At 43.3% G+C, this 21,037-nt stretch overlaps 1 protein-coding gene across 1 annotated transcript in view; it reads right to left on the reverse strand.

Annotated features, from left to right (window-relative positions):
- Positions 1-19,075, reverse strand: part of LOC112235922 (storkhead-box protein 1) — a 59,659-nt gene extending 40,584 nt beyond the window's left edge. The window contains exon 1 of the mRNA XM_042299033.1: positions 18,498-19,075. Coding sequence (XP_042154967.1) covers positions 18,498-18,822 — 325 coding nt within the window. The 5' untranslated portion in view covers positions 18,823-19,075. The remainder of the gene's footprint in view (positions 1-18,497) is intronic.
- Positions 19,076-21,037: the final 1,962 nt, after the last annotated feature.

A 21,037-nucleotide genomic window follows, 5' to 3' on the forward strand; every position in this document is an offset into this window, starting at 1 on the left:
AACTCACTACCTCTGTTAAATAAGACACAGACTACACAGTGAGATCAGATGAACCTTCACCACAGGATGGAAAGGGGAAAGGTCATTAAAACAGCATACAGGGGCACTGGGGAGGGTGAGAGCCACCCAGATTGAATCCTAAGAAGGTCTTGCTGTCATGGAGAACACCAACAGACAGACAATGGGAGCTTGGGCATAGCCTATCTGTCAAACTGACAGAGACACCCACAGACAGCTTTGGCTATCTGAGAAAATAGTGAATAAACCAGACTAAAAGTTTAGAAAGCAGACTAAAAGATTAGAAACCTGACTATTTCTATGGATGCCTGACTCATACGCTACATCCCTTTCAGATTCAAAACATCACTGAATTAAAGGAACATTTGCACTTTTGCAAAAAGTTAGGTAATTTTCTTTAGCAGCAGCTATTGGCTAGAGGCTAGTGGGAGAGAGCTAAAGAGAAAAATGAGAATTACATTTCCAGGGGAAACCACCATCACTATTTTTCTGAATGTGCCACTCTTGGCTGCAATGACATCACAGAAGTTGGTACATTTCACACAAGAGTTCTGAGTCGGAACAGAAGCACGCTTTGTTAGGAGTTCCATCACCATAGAAACACATAGAACTACGCCACACACTCTGACTTCAGGTCAGAAATCAGAAGGACCTGGTGGTAGAAAGAAAAAAGTCCCAAAACCAATACATTACTTTCATGTTTTGAAGTTTAAAAGATAGGAGTCTGTGAAGTGAACATCTAACTACGTTTGATGACCAAAGACCCAGACAAACAGACCCACTGTTGTATTGGGATGCCAAGGTTGCTTTACGGAATAAATAAGAACATTGTGTGAGAACTGAAAAAAAAATGCATAATCGTGACATGGACACTCCCGTGCCTTCAGGATAAGAGCTGTGAAAATGCTGACCTAGTTAGACACCAACCCGCTGAGGGATGGTTTCCTGGACCTGGATTAAGTAAAGGCTTACTGTCCATTCGTTTACTCCAATTAGGGGACGGGTAATAGGGTTAGGGGAAAATAATAAAGGAAAATATATTAAAATATATACAGTAACAGTCAAAAGTTTGGACACACCTACTCAGTCAACATCAACTTTTCAGAGGCGACCGCGTGAATCAGGCCTTCATGGTCGAATTGCTGCAAAGAAACTAATACTAAAGGACACCAATAAGAAGAAGAGACTTGCTTGGGCCAAAAAACATGATCAATGGACATTAGACCGGTGGAAATCTGTCCTTTGGTCTGATGAGTCCAAATTGGAGATTTTTGGTTCCAACCGCCGTGTCTTTGTGAAAAGCAGAGTAGGTGAACGGAAGATCTCTGCATGTGTGGATCCCACCATGAAGCATGGAGGAGGTGTGATGGTGTGGGGGTGCTTTGCTGGTGACATCGTCTGTGATTTATTTAGAATTCAAGGCACACTTAACCTGTATGACTACCACAGCATTCTGCAGCGATACGCCATCCCATCTGGTTTGGGCTTAGTGGGACTATAATTTGTTTTTCAACAGGACAATGACCCAACACACCTCCAGGCTGTGTAAGGGCTATTTGACCAAGAAGGAGAGTGATGGAGTGCTGCATCAGATGACCTGGCCTCCACAATCACCCAACCTCAACCCAAATGAGATAGTTTGGGATGAGTTGGACCACAGAGTGAAGGAAAAGCAGCCAACAAGTGTTCAGCATATGTGGGAACTCCTTCAAGACTGTTGGAAAAGCATTCCAAGTGAAGGTGGTTGAGAGAATGCCAAGAGTGTGCAAAGCTTTCATCAAGGCAAAGGGTAGCAACTTTGAAGAATCTAAAATCTAAAATAAATGTAGATTTGTTTAACACTTTTTTGGTTACTACTACATGATTCCATGTGTGCTATTTCATAGTTTTGATGTCTTCACTATTATTATACAATGTAGAAAATAGTAAAAATAAAGAAAACCCCTTGAATGAGTAGGTGTGTCTAAACTTTTAACTGGTATTGTATATACAGTATTTACAAAAAATGTATATGGGGGATTGGAAATGACACAGACATTGATGGAAGCCACAATCTATCTGCAATATTAAAGCTGATCTACCCGCTAAAAAAGGATATACAGTATATAAAATTAAATTTAAAAAAAATATATATATATATATATATATATATATATATATATATATATAAATATAATGTTTAGGCCTACTCCTGCACTAGAACGTATCCTCATTCCTCACTGCATGGAGAGTTTCAGAAAATGGGCCAATAGTGACCAAAATCCTGACACTTCATTCCCCAAGCAATGAACCCTGTTATGTTCCTAGGAAGATGGAACCAGACACAGCAACCAGGTGTTAGACTGAAGACATAGTAACATAACAAAGATTAAAAACCCATTTTGTCCCAGTTCCCAAAGCGCTCACTATAACCCGATACTCAGACAATATTTAGATACCTCATCACTCTGATCCACTGACCATGGAGGCAGGTAGCAGATAAAAACATTTTGACTACATTCTGACGTTTTCGGAATTAAATAGTGGGAGGAAGGTTGGCATTTGTTTACAAGCTATTATGCGATATGATAAGGGGTGGAGCATGGGTTAGGCCTAGTCGTTAAAATGGCATGTTATGGTTCTAAAGCACAGTGCCTCTGTCCTCTCTAGCATGGCCTCCTAGTGACCACCAAGCACTGAGGAATGCACAAGTCTTCCCTTCCCTGGGAAGTGTCGAAGTTCCATGTGTTTCCAGCTCCACCCAAAGAGCCTTAACCCCACTGAGAATGAGTGATGGTTCACACGCACACACAGGCACGCAGACACACACACAAACATAAACGAATGTATACACACACACACAGTCCTAACCTTACCCCTGGGAGAGATGGATGGTTTAAAGTACTCCTACCCCCTCTAATCAAGAGTGAGCTAGTGTGGGGGGTGGGTCATTGAGCCCAGATGAAACCCATTTCCTCTCTAGTCTAACCCAACATGAGCTACGGCAGATTCCTGGTCTTGTTACTGTGTGTATATGTAGGCTAGCAGACAGCCCTCTAATGCTCCAACCAACTGAGCCATCAGAACCAAAGACAAAAAACTGTATTTTTCAATAAATTCTTAATTCATAATCTGATAATATCAAGCTGTGTTTTTATCTCTGTGATCAGTGTTTATGAAGCTGAGACAACCTCCCATCAGGAAGTTGATGCTTCAATAATACCAGAAATACTGCAATATTACATCACCCGAGGACCTGTCCTTAGTGCTGAGTGATTCGTGCTTTTTGAGGTCGGTTTGGATTCGGTTCGATTATTAAAAAATAATAACGGTTTCTATTTTGATGATTTTTATTTTTTTACATTAAATGCACAATGCATTATGTGCATCTGCTTATCACTTCAATACAGATGCACCAATATGACATTTTTGGCCGATACCGATATCCGATATTTTCCTTGCCAAAAAACCTGATACCGTTAACCAATATTACAAATTTTAGCAGCCTTTTAAGCATTCTAGTACAGTTAAATAGTTGAAACACATACACACACTGACCAACAAGTTATTTTGTTGGCATTTCCGTATGTCCCCATTACCAGTAAAACATAATCAAAACCTATTTCTTTCACTTACTTGCTGTGCTGTTTTGTTGTTCATTTGTTCAGTCGTTTCCTTCTCAACCAGGATTTCATCATACAGTACATACCAAGCAGTGAAGTCCATGGCCTCTTCTGTCGTGGGTCCTCTTCGTCGGTGTTCACTGTCACTGTGTCCGTTTCCATCTTGTCCAGCTGTGTCTAACATTTCACCTAAACCCTGTTTCTTGTCTGCATTGAAGTAGCAGTCCTTGTATCTAGCATCAAGCATGGAAGTAGTGATCCTTGTATCTAGCATCGAACATGGAAGTAGCGGTCCTTGTACCTAGCATCGAGCATGGAAGTAGTGATCCTTGTATCTAGCATCAAGCATGGAAGTAGTGATCCTTGTATCTAGCATCAAGCATGGAAGTAGCGGTCCTTGTACCTAGCATCGAGCATGGAAGTAGTGATCCTTGTACCTAGCATCGAGCATGGAAGTAGTGATCCTTGTATCTAGCATCAAGCATGGAAGTAGTGATCCTTGTATCTAGCATCAAGCATGGAAGTAGTGATCCTTGTATCTAGCATCGAGCATGGAAGTAGTGATCCTTGTACCTAGCATCGAGCATGGTGGCGACAGGCTAAAGAGGCTCAGAGAGAATGCCACCGAATCGCTTGTTCACAGCCTCTAGTAGAGTACTTTTGCAAGTTTAACCCCACAGTCTGTGTCTGCAGTTTTGTTGAGCAGGTGTTTCAATGCCACGACAGAGGGTATCACGTCTGCTGCAGACGGAGTTGATGAACTTATTTCTCCAGTCAGTTGTTCGAATGGAGCTAACTAGTGTGTTCCTGTTTCCAAGTTTAAAACATGTTCTCAAATGCTATTGAAATGGCAGCAGCGGTATGACAACCAGCACATTCTTTAGCAGGCAATAACGGCTTTCCTCAGTATGAAATCCTCGTCGACCCACTGTGCTGTCAGAGTCAGCATGCTCATTGGGCCGACATCGCTGGTCCAGATGTCAGTCGTGAAGCTAATAGCAGTGACGCTCATAGCAAGTAGCTCATGGATGTGCGCTTCAAGAATACTGTGTAACTCCGGTAGCACATCTGAAAAAGAGTGCCTATTTGGTAGTGTGTACCGGGGCTCGAGGTGCTCGGCCAGTCGGCGAAAGCCAACATCATCCACAACAGAGAACGGTTGATTGTCAAGGGCAATGAATTCCATTATCTTGGCGTTAATGGATTTCACCTTTGAGTTGTCTCGCTGAAATTGTCTTACTCTTTCAAATGACTGCTCGTCTTGAACTTGTTTAGATGTTGGAGGTTAGTTTTTTTCTGCTTTTGTTCTATAAGTAGTCGCTGAACGTCTGGGGGTGATGCACTTTCAAATGAGTAATTAGGTTTGTGGTATTGAAAGATTTCACTTTCTCCCCTCTGGAAATAATAGCAACACAAACGTTGCATTTGGCCTTTTTGTTATCTTCCTTTGAAACTTCCAGATAGATCCACACAGCAGACATTGTGGGCGAGGTTAGGAATGATGTGTTGCATGTGTAGCGCAATATTTTTCGTGACGTCGTTATGTCATCTACCTACGTTATATAGGTATGCATGTCAGCTTTGACATTGGTTTTGTACATTGGGGTTAATCTAGACATCAGGCCGATGCCGATGTTGGCATTATTAGCTAATATTGGTCCGATACCGATATGCTTACCGATATATTGTGCATCCCTACTTATTAACCATCATTTCTTCACATTATTTTACTTTATTAAAATATTTCAGTTGCTGTGTATATTTAATTTGTTTTTTGACTTTATTATTATTATTATTATTTAATTCCAAGTCATCATCATCTCATCTCTATAGAGCTGCTGCCTGACAAAATCAATACTTTTGTGATTCTTCAAAGTAAATAAGACATACTTCTATGACTGCTGAATACCAACCTCTAATCACTTAGATCATATATTTTCAGGTAGAGATACCTCGCGAAGCAACTGCCCTCTACATCTATTTTCTGTCTCTTCTGTCCCACTCAGTGTCTGCTCCGCACTAACACAACATAGCAGGCGTAATAGAAACACACAGACCGGACAAGTAGGCACGCAATGGATTATGGTCATTGTAGTTAATTACCATGTTTGACACTAAACTATGTAGAATATTGGCCTGTTGGAAACAACTCCCTACTACACTGCATAGTTCGGGCTTGATCTGATTTATCTTTAGAGAAACTGCACATTGAGCTCACAGAAAATAACTAAATAAGCGGAATATTGGTTGATAGCAGTACCTGTCCTCCATCTCTGAACAGCAGTGAGAGAATAATGTTAAAATCGAATAAAAGCAGTCGACACACACACGCACGCACACACACACACTCTTACGCACACATGCACACACCCACACACCCGCCAGTGTGAATAAGCTGAGGGGTGCTGGTTGATGTGGTATTGTTGGCTGTGATCCAGTGCTGTGGGTAAACTCTACAGGTCAATAAATGGGCCAGTCTGTGTGATTCTCACCTAGGGAGAGTTTCCTGCTGAATGGGAAGAGGATGTAGCTAACAAACGATCAGGGACAAAGACAGAAGCATGCACACACAGCTAGAGAGTCTCACAGCGAGGGGTCATGTTAGAGAATGGAGGGCGAGGTTGTCTCCTCTCTGGACTCATAACAAGCAACTGAGGAAATAGCTATCAAGACACCACACACACTGTCATGCACACACACTGTTTCCTTTCTCCATTTCTCACACTATGGGTCTCCATGACCAGGACTGAGATGAAGTCAGATAGAGAGAGAGAGAGAGAGAGAGAGACAGACACAGACAGATGGACGGACATGTTTACGGACATATTCAATCAATCCTTATCCCAGTCTGCTGTCCCCACATGCTTCAATATGGCCACCATTGTTCCTGTTCCCAAGAAAGCTAATGTAACTGAACTAAATTACTATCGCCCCGTAGCACTTCCTTCTGTCATCATGAAGTGCTTTGAGAGACCTGTCAAGGATCATATCACCCTAGACCCACTTCAATTTGATTACCGCCCCAATAGGTCCACAGACGATGCAATCGCCATCACACTGCACACTGCCCTATCCCATCTGGACAAGAGGAATACCTATGTAAGAATGTTGTTCATTGACTACAGTTCAGCATTCAACACCATAGTACCCTTCAAACTCATCAATAAGCTTGAGACCCCGGGGCTCGACCCCGCCCTGTGCAACTGGGTCCTGGACTTTCTGACGGGCCGCGCCCCAGGTGGTGAATGTAGGAAGAAACATCTCCACTCTGCTGATCCTCAACACTGGGGCCCTACAGGGGGGCATTCTCAGCCCCCTCCTGTACTCCCTGTTTACCCACAACTGCGTGGCCATGCACGCCTCCAACTCAATCATCAAGTTTGCAGGCGACCCAACAGTGGTAGGCTTGATTACCAACAACAACGAGACAGCCTACAGGGAGGAGGAGAGGGCCCTCGGAGTGTGGTGTCAGGAAAATAACCTCTCACTCAATGTCAGCAAAACAAAAGAGATGATCGTGGACTTCAGGAAACTGCAAAGGGAGCACCCCCATCTCCACATCGACAGGAACAGCAGTGGAGAATGTGGAAAGTTCCTCTGTGTACATATCACCGACAAACTGAAATGGTCCATGCACACAGACAGTGTAGTGAAAAAGGCACAACCGCGCCTCTTCAACCTCAGGAGGCTGAAAAAATGTGGCTTGTCACCTAAAACCCTCACTAACTTTTATAGGTGCACAATTGAGAGCATCCTGTCGGGCTGTATCACCGCCTGGTACGGCAACTGCACCGTCCACAACCGCAAGGCTCTCCAGACGGTGGTGCGGTCTGCACAACGCATCACCAGGGGCAAACTACCTGCCCTCCAGGACACCTACAACACACGATGTCACAGGAAGGCAAAAAAAGATCCTCAAGGACAACAACCACCTGAGTCACTGCCTGTTCAACCCGCTATCATCCAGAAGGCGAGGTCAGTACAGGTGCATCAAAGCGGGGACCGAGAGACTGAAAAACAGCTTCTATCTCAAGGCTATCAGATTGTTAAACAGCCACCACCAGCACAGAGGTGGCTGCCTACCTACAGACTTGATATCATTGACCACTTTAATAAATGGAACACTAGTCACTTTAAGAATGTTTACTTATCTCACATTACTCATCTCATATATATATATATATATATATATACCGTATACTGTATCCTAAACTATCTATTCTTTACTATCTATTGCATCTTAGCCGCTCTGTCACTGCTCATCCATATATTTTATACTTACAGTTGATGTCGGAAGTTCACATACACTTAGGTTAGATTCATTAAAACCCATTTCTCAACCACTCTACAAATTTCTTGTTAACAAACTATAGTTTTAGCAAGTCAGTTAGGACATCTACTTTGTGCATGACAAAAGTCATTTTTCCAACAATCTTTTACAGACAGATTATTTCACTTATAATTCACTGTATCACAATTCCAGTGGGTCAGAAGTTTACATTCGCTTAGTTGACTGTGCCTGTAAGTTGACTGTGCCTTTCCTCTAGAGATGAACGTACTTTGGTGCGAAAACTGCAAATCAATCCCAGAACAACAGCAAAGGACATTGTGAAGGAAACAGGCACAAAAGTATCTATATCCACAGTAAAACGAGTCCTATATCGACATAACCTGAAAGGCCGCTCAGCAAGGAAGAAGCCACTGCTCCAAACCCGCCATAAAAAAAGCCAGACTACGTTTTGCAACTGCACATGGGGACAAACATCATACGTTTTGGAGAAATGTCCTCTGGTCTGATGAGGAAAAAGGAGGAAAAAGGGGCAGGCTTGCAAGCTGAGGAACACCATCCCAAACGTGAAGCACGGGTGTGGCAGAATCATGTTGTGGTGGTGCTTTGCTGTAGGAGGGACTGGTGCACTTCACAAAATAGATGGCATCATGAGGTAGGAAAATAATGTGGATATATTGAAGCAACATCTCAAGACATCAGTCAGGAAGTTAAAGCTTGGTCGCAAATGGGTTTTCCAAATGGACAATAACCCCAAGCATACTTTCAAAGTTGTGTCAAAATGGCCTAAGGACAACAAAGTCAATGTATTGGAGTGGCCATCACAAAGCCCTGACCTCAATCCTATAGAAAACATGTGAGCAGAACTGAAAAAGCATGTGCGTTAAAGGAGGCCTACAAACCTGACTCAGTTACACCAGCTCTGTCAGGAGGAATGGGGCAAAATTCACCCAACTTATTGTGGGAAGCTTGTGGAAGGCTACCCGAAATGTTTGACCCAAGTTAAACAATTTAATGGCAATGCTACCAAATACTAATTGAGTGTATGTAAACTTCTGACCCACTGGGAATGTGATGAAAGAAATAAAAGCTGCAATAAATCATTCTCTCTTCTATTATTCTGACATTTCACATTCTTAAATTAAATTGGTGATCCTAACTGACCTAAAACAGGGAATATTTACTGGGATTAAATGTCAGGAATTGTGAAAAACTGAGTTTAAATGTATTTGGCTAAGGTGTATGTAAACTTCCGACTTCAACTGTATATATTCTTATCCCATTCCTTTACTAGATTGTGTGTATTAGGTTTTGTTGTGGAATTTGTTAGATATTAAGTTTGTTGTGAAATGGTTAGATATTACCTGTTAGATACTGCTGTCAGATCTAGAAGCAGAAGCATTTTGCTACACTCACAATAACATCTGCTAACCATGTGTATGTGACCAATAAAATGTGATTTGATTTGACACAGATAGACACACAGACAGTGTGTTTGGTTACCTCTAAAAAACATTCCTCTGGTGCTATTGATGGGAATCAGTTCCAGGTCGACTCCATGAGAGACATAGATCCAGTCATACAAACCTCAGGGTGCCTCTGGGTTCAAATGTCAAACAGCATCCATATACGGTCACACTGGACTGGTTGCACAAAAGATGAAGCTTCATAACAAGGCCTATTTTCATTGTCAGAACTCCACTGACCCAGCCAGTCTGGCTGAATCTGTATGGAACAACAGGGAATAGCTAGGCCTGTTCTGACAACTCCTGGAGGAAAATGGTATGTGCTACTTCATTCACATTTCAACCTTAAGAATCGTCCTCAGGGTGCTTGAACGTTAGAGAAGCCATGCCAAGCTAAGCCTGACCTACCTTATGTTGCATGCTGTGTTGAATGAACAGCCACGGCCACTTGAAATAACATGTAGTTTGGAGCTCATCAACCCTCATCTCCACTCAGGAACACTCACTCTGCACTGTACTAAGGGGAGAGAGAGTGCTCTGCTACAGGCATTGATGGTGGCTGAACTGGGCTTCCTCTGTGTGCGAAAAACACCTAGAAACAAAGCTTGTGCAGAGACACAGAGAGCTTCTTCAGTATATAAGGAACACCTAGAAATAAAGCACACACACAGAAGTGTAAGGATGGAACACCTGGAGACGCTGAGATTATGTGAGCCGGTTGCCTTAACAACGACCCCTGTGAAGCCCGGTGATCCTGCGGGGGCTAGTTAGCCCAGAGGTCACAACCTTTGACCTTAGCCAGTTGATCATGACAAGCTGGCCGTTCAACACCCCACCGCACACACACTTTCTTTCTCTCTCTCACACACACACACACCAGAACAACAAGGTGGACAGTTTAACCCCAGTAAGTCCCAGTGAGGGGATGTCGTGGCTCATAAACTAACATCTGGGAGAGTTACAACCATTAGTTGAGCTCTGAGACTCGGACCAAAAAACCCAATGAAATCAGACTCCCTATGTCTTAAAGTGTACAAACACTTTCATATCCAAGATGTGAAGGAGGAAAACACGTTGTCTGTATTGAGATCAGGATTCAAGAGGGAAGCATTTGAGAAATGGGCTGGAAGCAATGTATACAGTTGTGTTGCACGTATACCCTCTCACCATGTCAAGTTATAGGTCGAACACAATATTTCTCCAATTACTTTTTTCTTTATCTATTTTTTATTTTAAAAAGGTATAATAAATTGACAACACATTCTAATTTGTTGAGAAGAGTTTCATTAAAACAAATGCTTAAATTGAAAGCTCAACATTTAAAATCAATACCACATCACTGACAGTGACAACATCCAGTCTCTTGTTGCCCATGATGGTGGAAGAGGAGGGCTCAATTGTGTAGGAGGACACAGGATACCTCATTACACCACAGGGGAACTCAGCATAAATGTTTTACCCTGCGTATCCCTCCGCCTGACTGAGCCTCATACCAGGAACTATTTCCACAGCGAGAGTGCATCCAAAATGGCACCCTATTCCCTACATAGTGCACTACTTTTGACAAGGACTTATAAGCCCTGAAGAAAAGTACTACACTATGGAAAATAGAGTGCCATTTAGGATGAATGTTATCCTTCTCAATTATGCAAAGGCAGCTAACAGACATTTTGATGGTTGAGGGAAGCCTCCTATTTCACCTGTGGAGAAGAGTGGAACAATAACTATATCCTTCCACAGTGGAGACCCGTCATTCAGACAGAGCCCCACCTGTTTTGAGCCCCACATTTTTTGGGTGGGAGGCTTTCCTGTTTTGCATGTTATTTTGGCATTAATAGGTGTCACATATCAGTTTGCAAACAATGTAAAACAAATATATCATTGAGTTAATAAAGCCGCATACAAACATGGTCTCTTTTTTGTTTTCTTGAGTAAGGCAGCTCCAAAATGCAGGTGTTTCAGCCTAGTTCAGTGCTTTCTGTGTTGGTGGGGCAAGCCGGCAGAAAATATGGAGCATTGCGCCGTGATTGGCTCAGTGTTCTGTCACTCATGGGGACACTACTTCACCGCCAAGAGTAGAGATAGAAATTTCAAGCCCCTTGGGTGCTGCCATAGAGTTACATTAGAAGTGCGCATCCAAGAAGGCTCACGGTCATTGGCCACAGATAAAGTTATGTCAAATCATGTTATATGTACAGTAGCTTTGATTGGACATCATACTTTCAAAATCTTAGCTATCAGTCATCATCATGAATCAAGTCGACAATCTACTGGCAAATTATTTTTAATCCTTGTCATGTGGAGATAAATAATGAAGAGAAATTATAGATAAAACGTATCAGTGCTCATCGGCCATTGAACAAACATTACACCACAAGTTGGAAATAGTAAATTCAACAATGAGTGGGTTGGACGGAATCAGTGGCTAACTGCAAGCATTGAAAAGCAATCATTAGCCTGCTATTCAGTGGACTGTCTGTATGGTCGCAAGTCTAAGATTAAGGGTCTCCTTTCCTAGTTAAAAATTATAAGCATTCAACATTGGCCATGCTGTCAATAAAGCATGATTTTTGCCTCGCTCAAAACAACTGTTAACTCGGAACTGAAAAATCTGACTTTAGTGAGTTCAAGACAACTGGGAACTCGGGAAAAACGAGCTACGACTAGGAAAATACATTTTGAACTTTCATCCAACTCGGAATTGTAAATCCGGAACTCTGACCTCTTTCTAGAACTACGGCCTGAAGATCACTGACGTCATCATGATTCAGCCTTGTTTTTTTCAGAGTGCCCAAATCCAGACATTGCCAGACTTTGATGACAAAGTTTGATGACGAAGGACCGCCTTGCCCCCTAACCTGTTCAAGTGAGCACAGCACAACAAGGTGAGTCCAAAAATGTATTCTATGCTGCTACATAAATTATGTAATATGCCAGGGAGATATGTATACTGTAGCTAAGAAAGTAATACTAAGAGTATGTTGTGTAGTAAGCTGTTCGTATCACATGTGCCTCACCCTATTAATTTGGTCTATTTTCACCTCTTAATTTCGTCTACTGTTCTGACTTGGTGGGGCGCATGTGGCCTATAACCTGTTTTTGAGAAATGTAATCATCGAATATTGTAAGAGCTTTCATTGTCTGCTTATATGCCCCCTTTATTTATCCTAAAGTTCTGACTTGGTGTACCGGGAGTACATTGTAAGAATGGCCCATGTTCTGAATTCTGTCACTGTACACTTCAAAAGTGCTGAACAAATAGTTATATTGAGTACGTCCGTCCTAGCTCGCTCATTAATGTCTTAATCTAAATTACGGATTGCCTCTTATGTGCTTGTAGTCCCCTTATGCCATAGTTTGTACATCTCAATTGTCAGTAGAAACCACATATTTTTAAGTAAGTCAGCCATATCAACTATGTTTTTTGAAAGGCAGTAAATGAGGCCGAATGAACTGTTTCTCTGCCAGACAAGGCTCCGCCGCTGATAGCCAGGTGTAGCAGTGGTAAGATGTTGAGACTGCTGTTGGGACAGCTTTATGTAGGCCCTAACAGTTTGTCGACACAGTTTGTCACCGTTATAGTGCAATGAATGTATTGTTTAGTGTTGTGTTGTGTAGTGGCTTTGCTGGCATACATCCCATATATTTTTCTGCCCCACCAAGATGTACATGCTAAAATCACTCCTGTCCTTCCATGACAAGGCTATTAAGACATAAGACTCTGATTAACAGTATAGTTACACCATATTCTATTTATATGGTGTACTGGCACCATTCTCTCAAAATACCATCTTCCCTACAACTTCATATCTTAACTTTAATACAGTTTAGGATCCCTGAGGTCTAGCTAACACCAGCTCTAGCCACTCTTCAGCACTCTCCGGAAGTTCTGTTCTAGTAAATATAGATGTCCATTACATCAATCATTCACTAGAATGATCTAGACTAGTGTTGTTCTCTAAAGCATCAAACACTACAGACAAGCCTATATCTCATCCTTATCCAATTTCAAATGTTTTAACAATCTTTATTCAACAACTCTATTAAAACCCTCTACAGATTTTGTACTCCTTGGAAAGAAAAACCTCATGATTTCATACGCCTCCAGCCTGAATCTATGAAAGAGAGAGAGAGAGACAGAGAGTGAGAGACAGAGAGAGAGAGCAAGAGGGAGAGAGAGAGAGGGAGAGAGACAAACAGACAGAGAAAGATAGAGAGAGAGAGAGACAGAGACAGAGAGTGAGAGACAGAGAGAGAGAGCGAGAGGGAGAGAGAGAGAGGGAGAGAGACAAACAGACAGAGAAAGACAGAGAGATACGACATTTGAAATGTCTTTCTTCTTTTGGAACTTTTGTGAGTGTAATGTTTACTGTTCATTTTTTATTGTTTATTTCAATTTTGTTTATTATCTATTTAAATTGCTTTGGCAATGTTAAAATATGTTTCACATGCCAATAAAGCCCCATAAATTGAATTGGGTGGGAAAGAGAGCGAGAGATTCCAGTGTGAGAGGTCAACTCCAGTACCAGGGGGCCCATTCCCAGAAAGGCATAACAACAGAGCCTGTTCATCCTCCTAGTCTCACAATCCACCCCGTCTCCTCATCATTCCTTCACCCAGTGTCTCCCTCACCTCATCCCCTCCAAACACCCCACCTCCTCAATTCCATTCCACTGCAACCAGCCACCCCAAGCCCCTTATCTCCTCACCCATTCCCCTTCATTGTCCCGTCCCCCCCTCACTCTCTTCCTCTCCTCCTCTCTCCCCTCATCCAAAGAGTGTCGGCCCCATGAACCATCAGTCTTCTCCCTCCATTAGCACTGACACAGTGATAATCAGACAGACAAAATGAGGAAACTAACACAGTCTTATAAATGACTGTGCTCATAGTCTCTATCTATCTCTCAATTCAAAGGGCTTTATTGGCATGGGAAACATATGTTTACAGTGCCAAAGCAACTGAAATTAACAATAAACAAAAGGAAAATGAACAGTAAATGAACAGTAAACATTACACTCATAAAAGTTTTAAAAGACATTTGAAATGTTATATTATTGGCTATGTAACGGTGTTGTAACAATGTGAAAGTAGTTGAAGTATGAAAGGGAAATAATAAACAGTTGGTGTTTGTGCTCCCTGTTTGGGTTCTCTCTCTCTCTCTGACAGTTCGGCATATCAATTTCTACCTCTCCCTCCTTCCCTCTCAAGCCCCTTATCTCTCCACCTCCCCCTCCCTCCCCACGACCTCCGTCCTGCTCTCTCACCTTCACCTCTCTCCACCTCCGTCCTTTCCTCTCCACCTCTCCTTCACTCCTCCCTACCCTTCCCTCTTCGCTTCCCTCTTCCCTTCCCTCCTTCCCTTCCCTCTCCCTACCCTTCCCTCCTTCCCTTCCCTCTTCCCTTCCCTCCTTCCCTTCCCTCCTTCCCTTCCCTCTTCCCTTCCCTCTCCCTACCATTCCCTCTTCCCTTCCCTCCTTCCCTTCCCTCTTCCCTTCCCTTCCCTCCTTCCCTTCCCTCTCCCTACCCTTCCCTCTCCCTTTCCCTCCTTCCTTCTCCACCTTTCCCTCCTTCCCTTCCCTTTCCCTTCCCTCCTTCCCTTCCCTCTCCCTACCCTTACCTCCTTCCTTGTCCACCTTTCCCTCCTTCCCTTCCCTCTCCACCCTCCCTACCCTTCCCTCTCTCCTTTCCTTCCTCCTCCCTACCCTTCCCTCTCTCCTCTCCCTCCTTCCCTTCCCCTCCTTCTTCCTCTCCCCTCTCCCTTCACCCTTACCCTTCCCTCTTCCTTCCCTCTTCCCTTCTCTCCTTCCTTCCCTCCTTCCCTTCTCCCTTCCTTCCCTCCTTCCCTTCTCTCCTTCCCTTCCCTCTCCCTTTCCCTCCTTCCTTCTCCACCTTTCCCTCCTTCCCTTCCCTCTTCCCTTCCCTCCTTCCCTTCCCTCTCCCTACCCTTACCTCCTTCCTTGTCCACCTTTCCCTCCTTCCCTTCCCTCTCCACTCCTCCCTACCCTTCCCTCTCTACCTTTCCTTCACTCCTCCCTACCCTTCCCTCTCTACCTCTCCCTCCTTCCCTTCCCCTCCCTTCTTCCCTCTCCACCTCTCCTTCACTCCTCCCTACCCTTCCCTCTTCCCTTCCCTCTTCCCTTCTCTCCTTCCCTTCCCTCCTTCCCTTCTCTCCTTCCCTTCCCTCCTTCCCTTCTCTCCTTCCCTTCCCTCTCCCTTTCCCTCCTTCCTTCTCCACCTTTCCCTCCTTCCCTTCCCTCTTCCCTTCCCTCTCCCTACCCTTACCTCCTTCCTTGTCCACCTTTCCCTCCTTCCCTTCCCTCTCCACTCCTCCCTACCCTTCCCTCTCTACCTTTCCTTCACTCCTCCCTACCCTTCCCTCTCTACCTCTCCCTCCTTCCCTTCCCCTCCCTTCTTCCCTCCCATTCACTCCTCCCTACCCTTCCCTCTTCCCTTCCCTCTTCCCTTCTCTCCTTCCCTTCCCTCCTTCCCTTCCCTCTCCCTATCCTTCCCTCTTCCCTCCTTCCCTTCCTCCTTCCCTCTCCCTACCCTTCCCTCTCCCTTTCCCTCTTTCCCTTCCCCTCCCTTCTTCCCTCTCTACCTCTCCTTCACTCCTCCCTACCCTTCCCTCTCCACTTCTCCCTCCTTCCCTTCCCCTCCCTTCTTCCCTCTCTACCTCTCCTTCACTCCTCCCTACCCTTCCCTCTCCACTTCTCCCTCCTTCCCTTCCCCTCCCTTCTTCCCTCTCTACCTCTCCTTTACTCCTCCCTACCCTTCCCTCTCCACTTCTCCCTCCTTCCCTTCCCCTCCCTTCTTCCCTCTCTACCTCTCCTTCACTCCTCCTTACCCTTCCCTCTCCACTTCTCCCTCCTTCCCTTCCCCTCCCTTCTTCCCTCTCTACCTCTCCTTCACTCCTCCCTACCCTTCCCTCTCCACTTCTCCCTCCTTCCCTTCCCCTCCCTTCTTCTCTCTCTACCTCTCCTTCACTCCTCCCTACCCTTCCCTCTCTACCTCTCCCTCCATCTCCCCTTGTGTGGTTTTCTCTCCCTTTTCCTCTTCCTCTTTCCTCTTCCTTTTCCTAATTCCTGTCCTCTTCCTCTCTCCACACAGTGCACCTTGACATACAGACTGAAATGGGGAACAGCTCTGAAGCACACACACACTGCTGACCTGTGACCTGCCACCTGACCATGTGCCCAAGGCCAACAAAGCAGGCTGTATTGAAAGTGACTATACTTTGTGTGTGGGTGTGTGTTTTGGACCTGCATGCTGCATAAACCTTGTTTCAAATCTCTCAATTCAATTCAAGGGCTTTATTGGCGTGGGAAACATGTTCTCTCTCTCTCTCTCTCTCTCTCTCTCTCTCTCTCTCTCTCTCTCTCTCTCTCTCTCTCTCTCTCTCTCTCTAGTATCTTCTGAGCTTACCATAATTAGGTGTAAAATCCACACAGAGCTGTCATTTACACCTACTAGAACCAGTCTTCACTGACATTGTACAAGCCATGAGATCATGTTGTCATAGATACGGTATGGATGTTGCACAATATAGCTGCCTGAAAAGGATCAAATGATAGCTTTCTGAAACTCATAAGGGCTTTTTGAATATTGACAAATTGCAAATAAGTACAAAATTAGATTTCAACACCTGTTGTTCATTTAATTTGGCTACCTAGTTAGTTTTTACACCAATGTGCACACTGTCCACAAAATGAGGTGGAGACTGAGCTGCACTTCCTGATCTCCTGACAAATGTATGACCATATTAGAGACACATATTTCCCTCAGATTACACAGTCTCACATCCAATTTTGATAAACTCCCATTTCTATTAGGTGAAATACCACAGTGTGTCATCACAGAAGCAATATTTGTGACCCGTTGCCACAAGAAAAGGGCAACCAGTGAAGCACAAACACCATTGTAAATACAACCCATATTTGTTTATTTATTTTCTCTTTTGTACTTATTATTACAACACTGTATATAGCCATAATATGACATTTGAAATGTCTCTATTCTTTTGAAACTTTTGCGAGTGTAATGTTTACTGTTAATTTCTGAATTTTTATTTAACTTTTGTTTCTGATCTATTTCCCTTGCTTTGGCAATGTAAACATGTGTTTCCCATGCCTATAAAGCCCTTTGAGTTGAATTGAGCAGAAGAAGAGAGAGACGTCTAATTGTGGTTGTACAGAGGTTTGTAAACAGGCTTTGCCAAACAGACAGAACGTGTCAACATGAAAGACAACACTGACTGGTCAGTCAAAAATATGTGTAAGACCACCAGGCAAATGTTTGAGCAAGCCGATGTTTATTGGACATCGCCTTTGAAGCTTTGTCACAAAGCCAATAGATAGTTTACCAAGGCCTGCATTTGAAAGCTTTGACTTCTACACCAATCACCACATGAATGAAACAGGCACGGTATGTAGGCCTAGACTTGAACATCCTCTAGTACTGAAGACAACATTCTCTTTTTGTTGGATAATGTTATATCACAAAAAAATGATATGGTAGGCCAGGCCTATTTCTTATCATGTTAATAGACCTACTGAGTAATACACCTCTAAATACAGTATTGAGGACCAATAGCCTAACTGCATCATATAATATTGAATATAATAAAACAACCTTAGGCTATCTTTTCTACAGGGACTATGAGCAATACATGCTCAATCTCAATGTTGCTCTTCACGTGTCCAGTGCAATAAGCTTTGAAAAAAGTATAAATTCTTCAGGAACATCGCAACAAAAAAAGGCAGACCCGAAGACAGGATCAGATCACATGTCATTGACATTCTCTCAGGCTTTTATTTTCATTATCTTACACATTTTCTCTCTCGAGGCTGCCAAGCTAAGTGCTGTGTAAACAAAGCATTTCCCAAAGAGTCTCTAGAAATTCTGGTGAATGGGGACTCAAGTCCATACTTAACAATACTTAAACCCATTATGGGGTTTGGTAATTTCTCATTAAATAAAATCCTAATTTATTGTGTGCCAAGATGGCAATGAGCATTCCATTATTTATTGTTGCACGGGCAGCATGTTCTCAGACATGTCAATAAAAATAAACACCTTAAAACAACTATAAATAGTGACGTTAGAATAATCATTCGTGTACATACCGACTGCTTTGATGACAAACCCTTTGGGTGACCTCAGCGCTCGGCGCATCCAAGCTTCCCTCAGCACCTCTAGGTTGTTGGCATTCCCATGGACGAACAATACCAAATTCTCCATCCATCCTTGGAAATAAACTTCAGCTATAGCTTTCACAAGTCTTTTATTCCAAAAACTGCGCAGATTTTGCGCTTTAAAATCGGCAAAAATCTCCTGGCCGCTTGCAGCCTTGTATTTCTCTCCACCGGTGGCTCTCGAGCTCTCCTCGTCCTTGCCGAAGACCAGCGCGAGCGAGGCGGTCGACAGTTGGACGACCCGTTGTTGTGACATTTTCCTTATCTCGGATTTGCGCGATTCCAGGTGAGAAATATCATGCTACAGACACTATCAAAAAATTGAAGCTCTTCCTCCAACTCGTAAAGTGATGCTATTCCACCATACTCTCATTGGAACGCTAGAATTTGTAAAACATTCCGACAGTGGCTGTGAGCTGTGCCTGTAATTTAGCGGAGCGCAGACTGGGGTAGTTTCTTCTGCTTCCAAGGTAACCAGCGGTGACACTGGCAGAGGAGGCGGAGGGATGCTGATAATCAGCTAGTTGTGACAGGGCCAGTGGCGACCCGTCATTCAAGCCAGGCAACACATATTTAGCATTAATAGGTGTCACATATCAGTTTGCAAACAATGTAAAAAAAGTAATATATATCACTGAGTTAATAAAGCCGCATACAAACATTCTCTTTTTTGTTTTCTTGAGTAAGGCAGCTCCAATATGGAGCGTTGCGCTGTGATAGGCTCAGTGTTCTGTCACGCATGGGGACACTACGTCACAGCCAAGTCTAAGGGTAGGGCTAGACAATTCTAGACCCTTGGTTGCTGCCATAGAGTTACATTAGAAGTGCCCATCCAAGAAGGCTCAAGGTCACTGTCCACAGATAAAATGACAAAAAATCACATTATACCTACAGTAGCTTTGATTGGACATCATACTTTCAAAATCTTAGCTAGTGTAGACGATGTGAAATGGCTAGCTAGTTAGCGGTGGTGCGCGCTAGTGGCATTTCAATCGGTGACGTCACTTGCTCTTAGACCTTGAAGTAGTGGTTCCCCTTGCTCTGCAAGGACCACGGCTTTTGTGGAGCGATGGGTAACGATGCTTCGAGGGTGACTGTTGACGTGTGCAGAGCGTCCCTGGTTCGCGCCCAGGTCGGGGTCTACGTAAAGTCTATACTGTTACACTAGCAGTCATCATCATGAATCATGTGGACAATATACTGGCATCAATTTTAATCCTTGTCATATGAAGAGAAATTATAGATAAAACATATTGGTGCTCATCGGCCATTGGACATAAACATTACACAACAAGTTAGAAATTGCAAATTCAACAATGAGTGGTTTGGAAGGAATCAGTGACTGTGGCTAACTGCAAGCAAAGCAATCACTAGCCTGCTATTCAGTGGAGTGGCTGTGTGGTTCCAACTCTGGGATTAAGGGGCTCTTTTCCAAGTTTAAAATGATACACATCCAACATTGGCCATGCTGTCAATGAAGCATGATTTGTGCCGTGCTCAAAACATCTTAACTCGGAACTGCAAAATCTGACTTCAGTGAGTTCAAGACAACTGGGACGTTTTGAACGGTCATCCAACTCGGAATTGTAAATCCGGCCTCTTTCTAGAGCTACGACCTGAAGATCAATGACGTCATCATGATTCAAGTTCCCAGTTGTTTTGAAAGCACCATAAATCCAAAGAATGCCAGACTTTGATGACATAATTTGCCCATGAAGTACCGCAGGGCAACCTTCCTATTCAAGTGAGCACAGCACAACATGGTGAGTCCAAAAATGTATGCATAAATTATGTAATATGCTAGGGAGATATGTATACCATAGCTAAGAAAGTAATACTAAATGTATGTTGTGTAGTAAGTTGTTAGTAGCCCATGTGCCTCACCCTATTAATATTGTCTATTTACCCATCTTAATATGGCCTACTGTTCTGACTTGGTGGTGCACATGAATCCTAGAGAAATGTAATCATCGAATATTGTAAGAGCTTTCATTGTCGGCTTATATGCCCCCTTTATTTATCCTAAAGTTCTGACTTGGTGTATAGGGAGAACACTGTAAGAACGGCCAATGTTCTGAATTCTGTTGCTGTACATTTCAAAAGTGCTGAACAAATAGTTATAATAACTACGTCCGTCATCGCTCGCTCATTAATGTCTTAATCAAAATGACGGATTTCCTCTTATCCGCCCCTTATGCCATAGTTTGTACATCTCAATTGTCATTAGAAACCACATTAGTTTAAGCAAGTCAGCCATATCAGCTATGTTTTTTTTAAAGGCAGTAAATGAGGCTGAATGAACTGTTTCTCTGCCAGACAAGGCTCCGCTGATAGCCAGCTGTAGCAGTGGTAAGATGTTGGGACTCTGCTGTTGGGACAGCTTTATGTAGGCCCTAACAGTTTGTCACCATTATAGTGCAATTAATGTATTGTTTAGTGTTGTGGCATTCATCCCACTTCTTCTTTTTTTT

Source organism: Oncorhynchus tshawytscha, linkage group LG16 (genome assembly GCF_018296145.1).
Source record: "Oncorhynchus tshawytscha isolate Ot180627B linkage group LG16, Otsh_v2.0, whole genome shotgun sequence".
Lineage (NCBI taxonomy): Eukaryota > Metazoa > Chordata > Actinopteri > Salmoniformes > Salmonidae > Oncorhynchus > Oncorhynchus tshawytscha.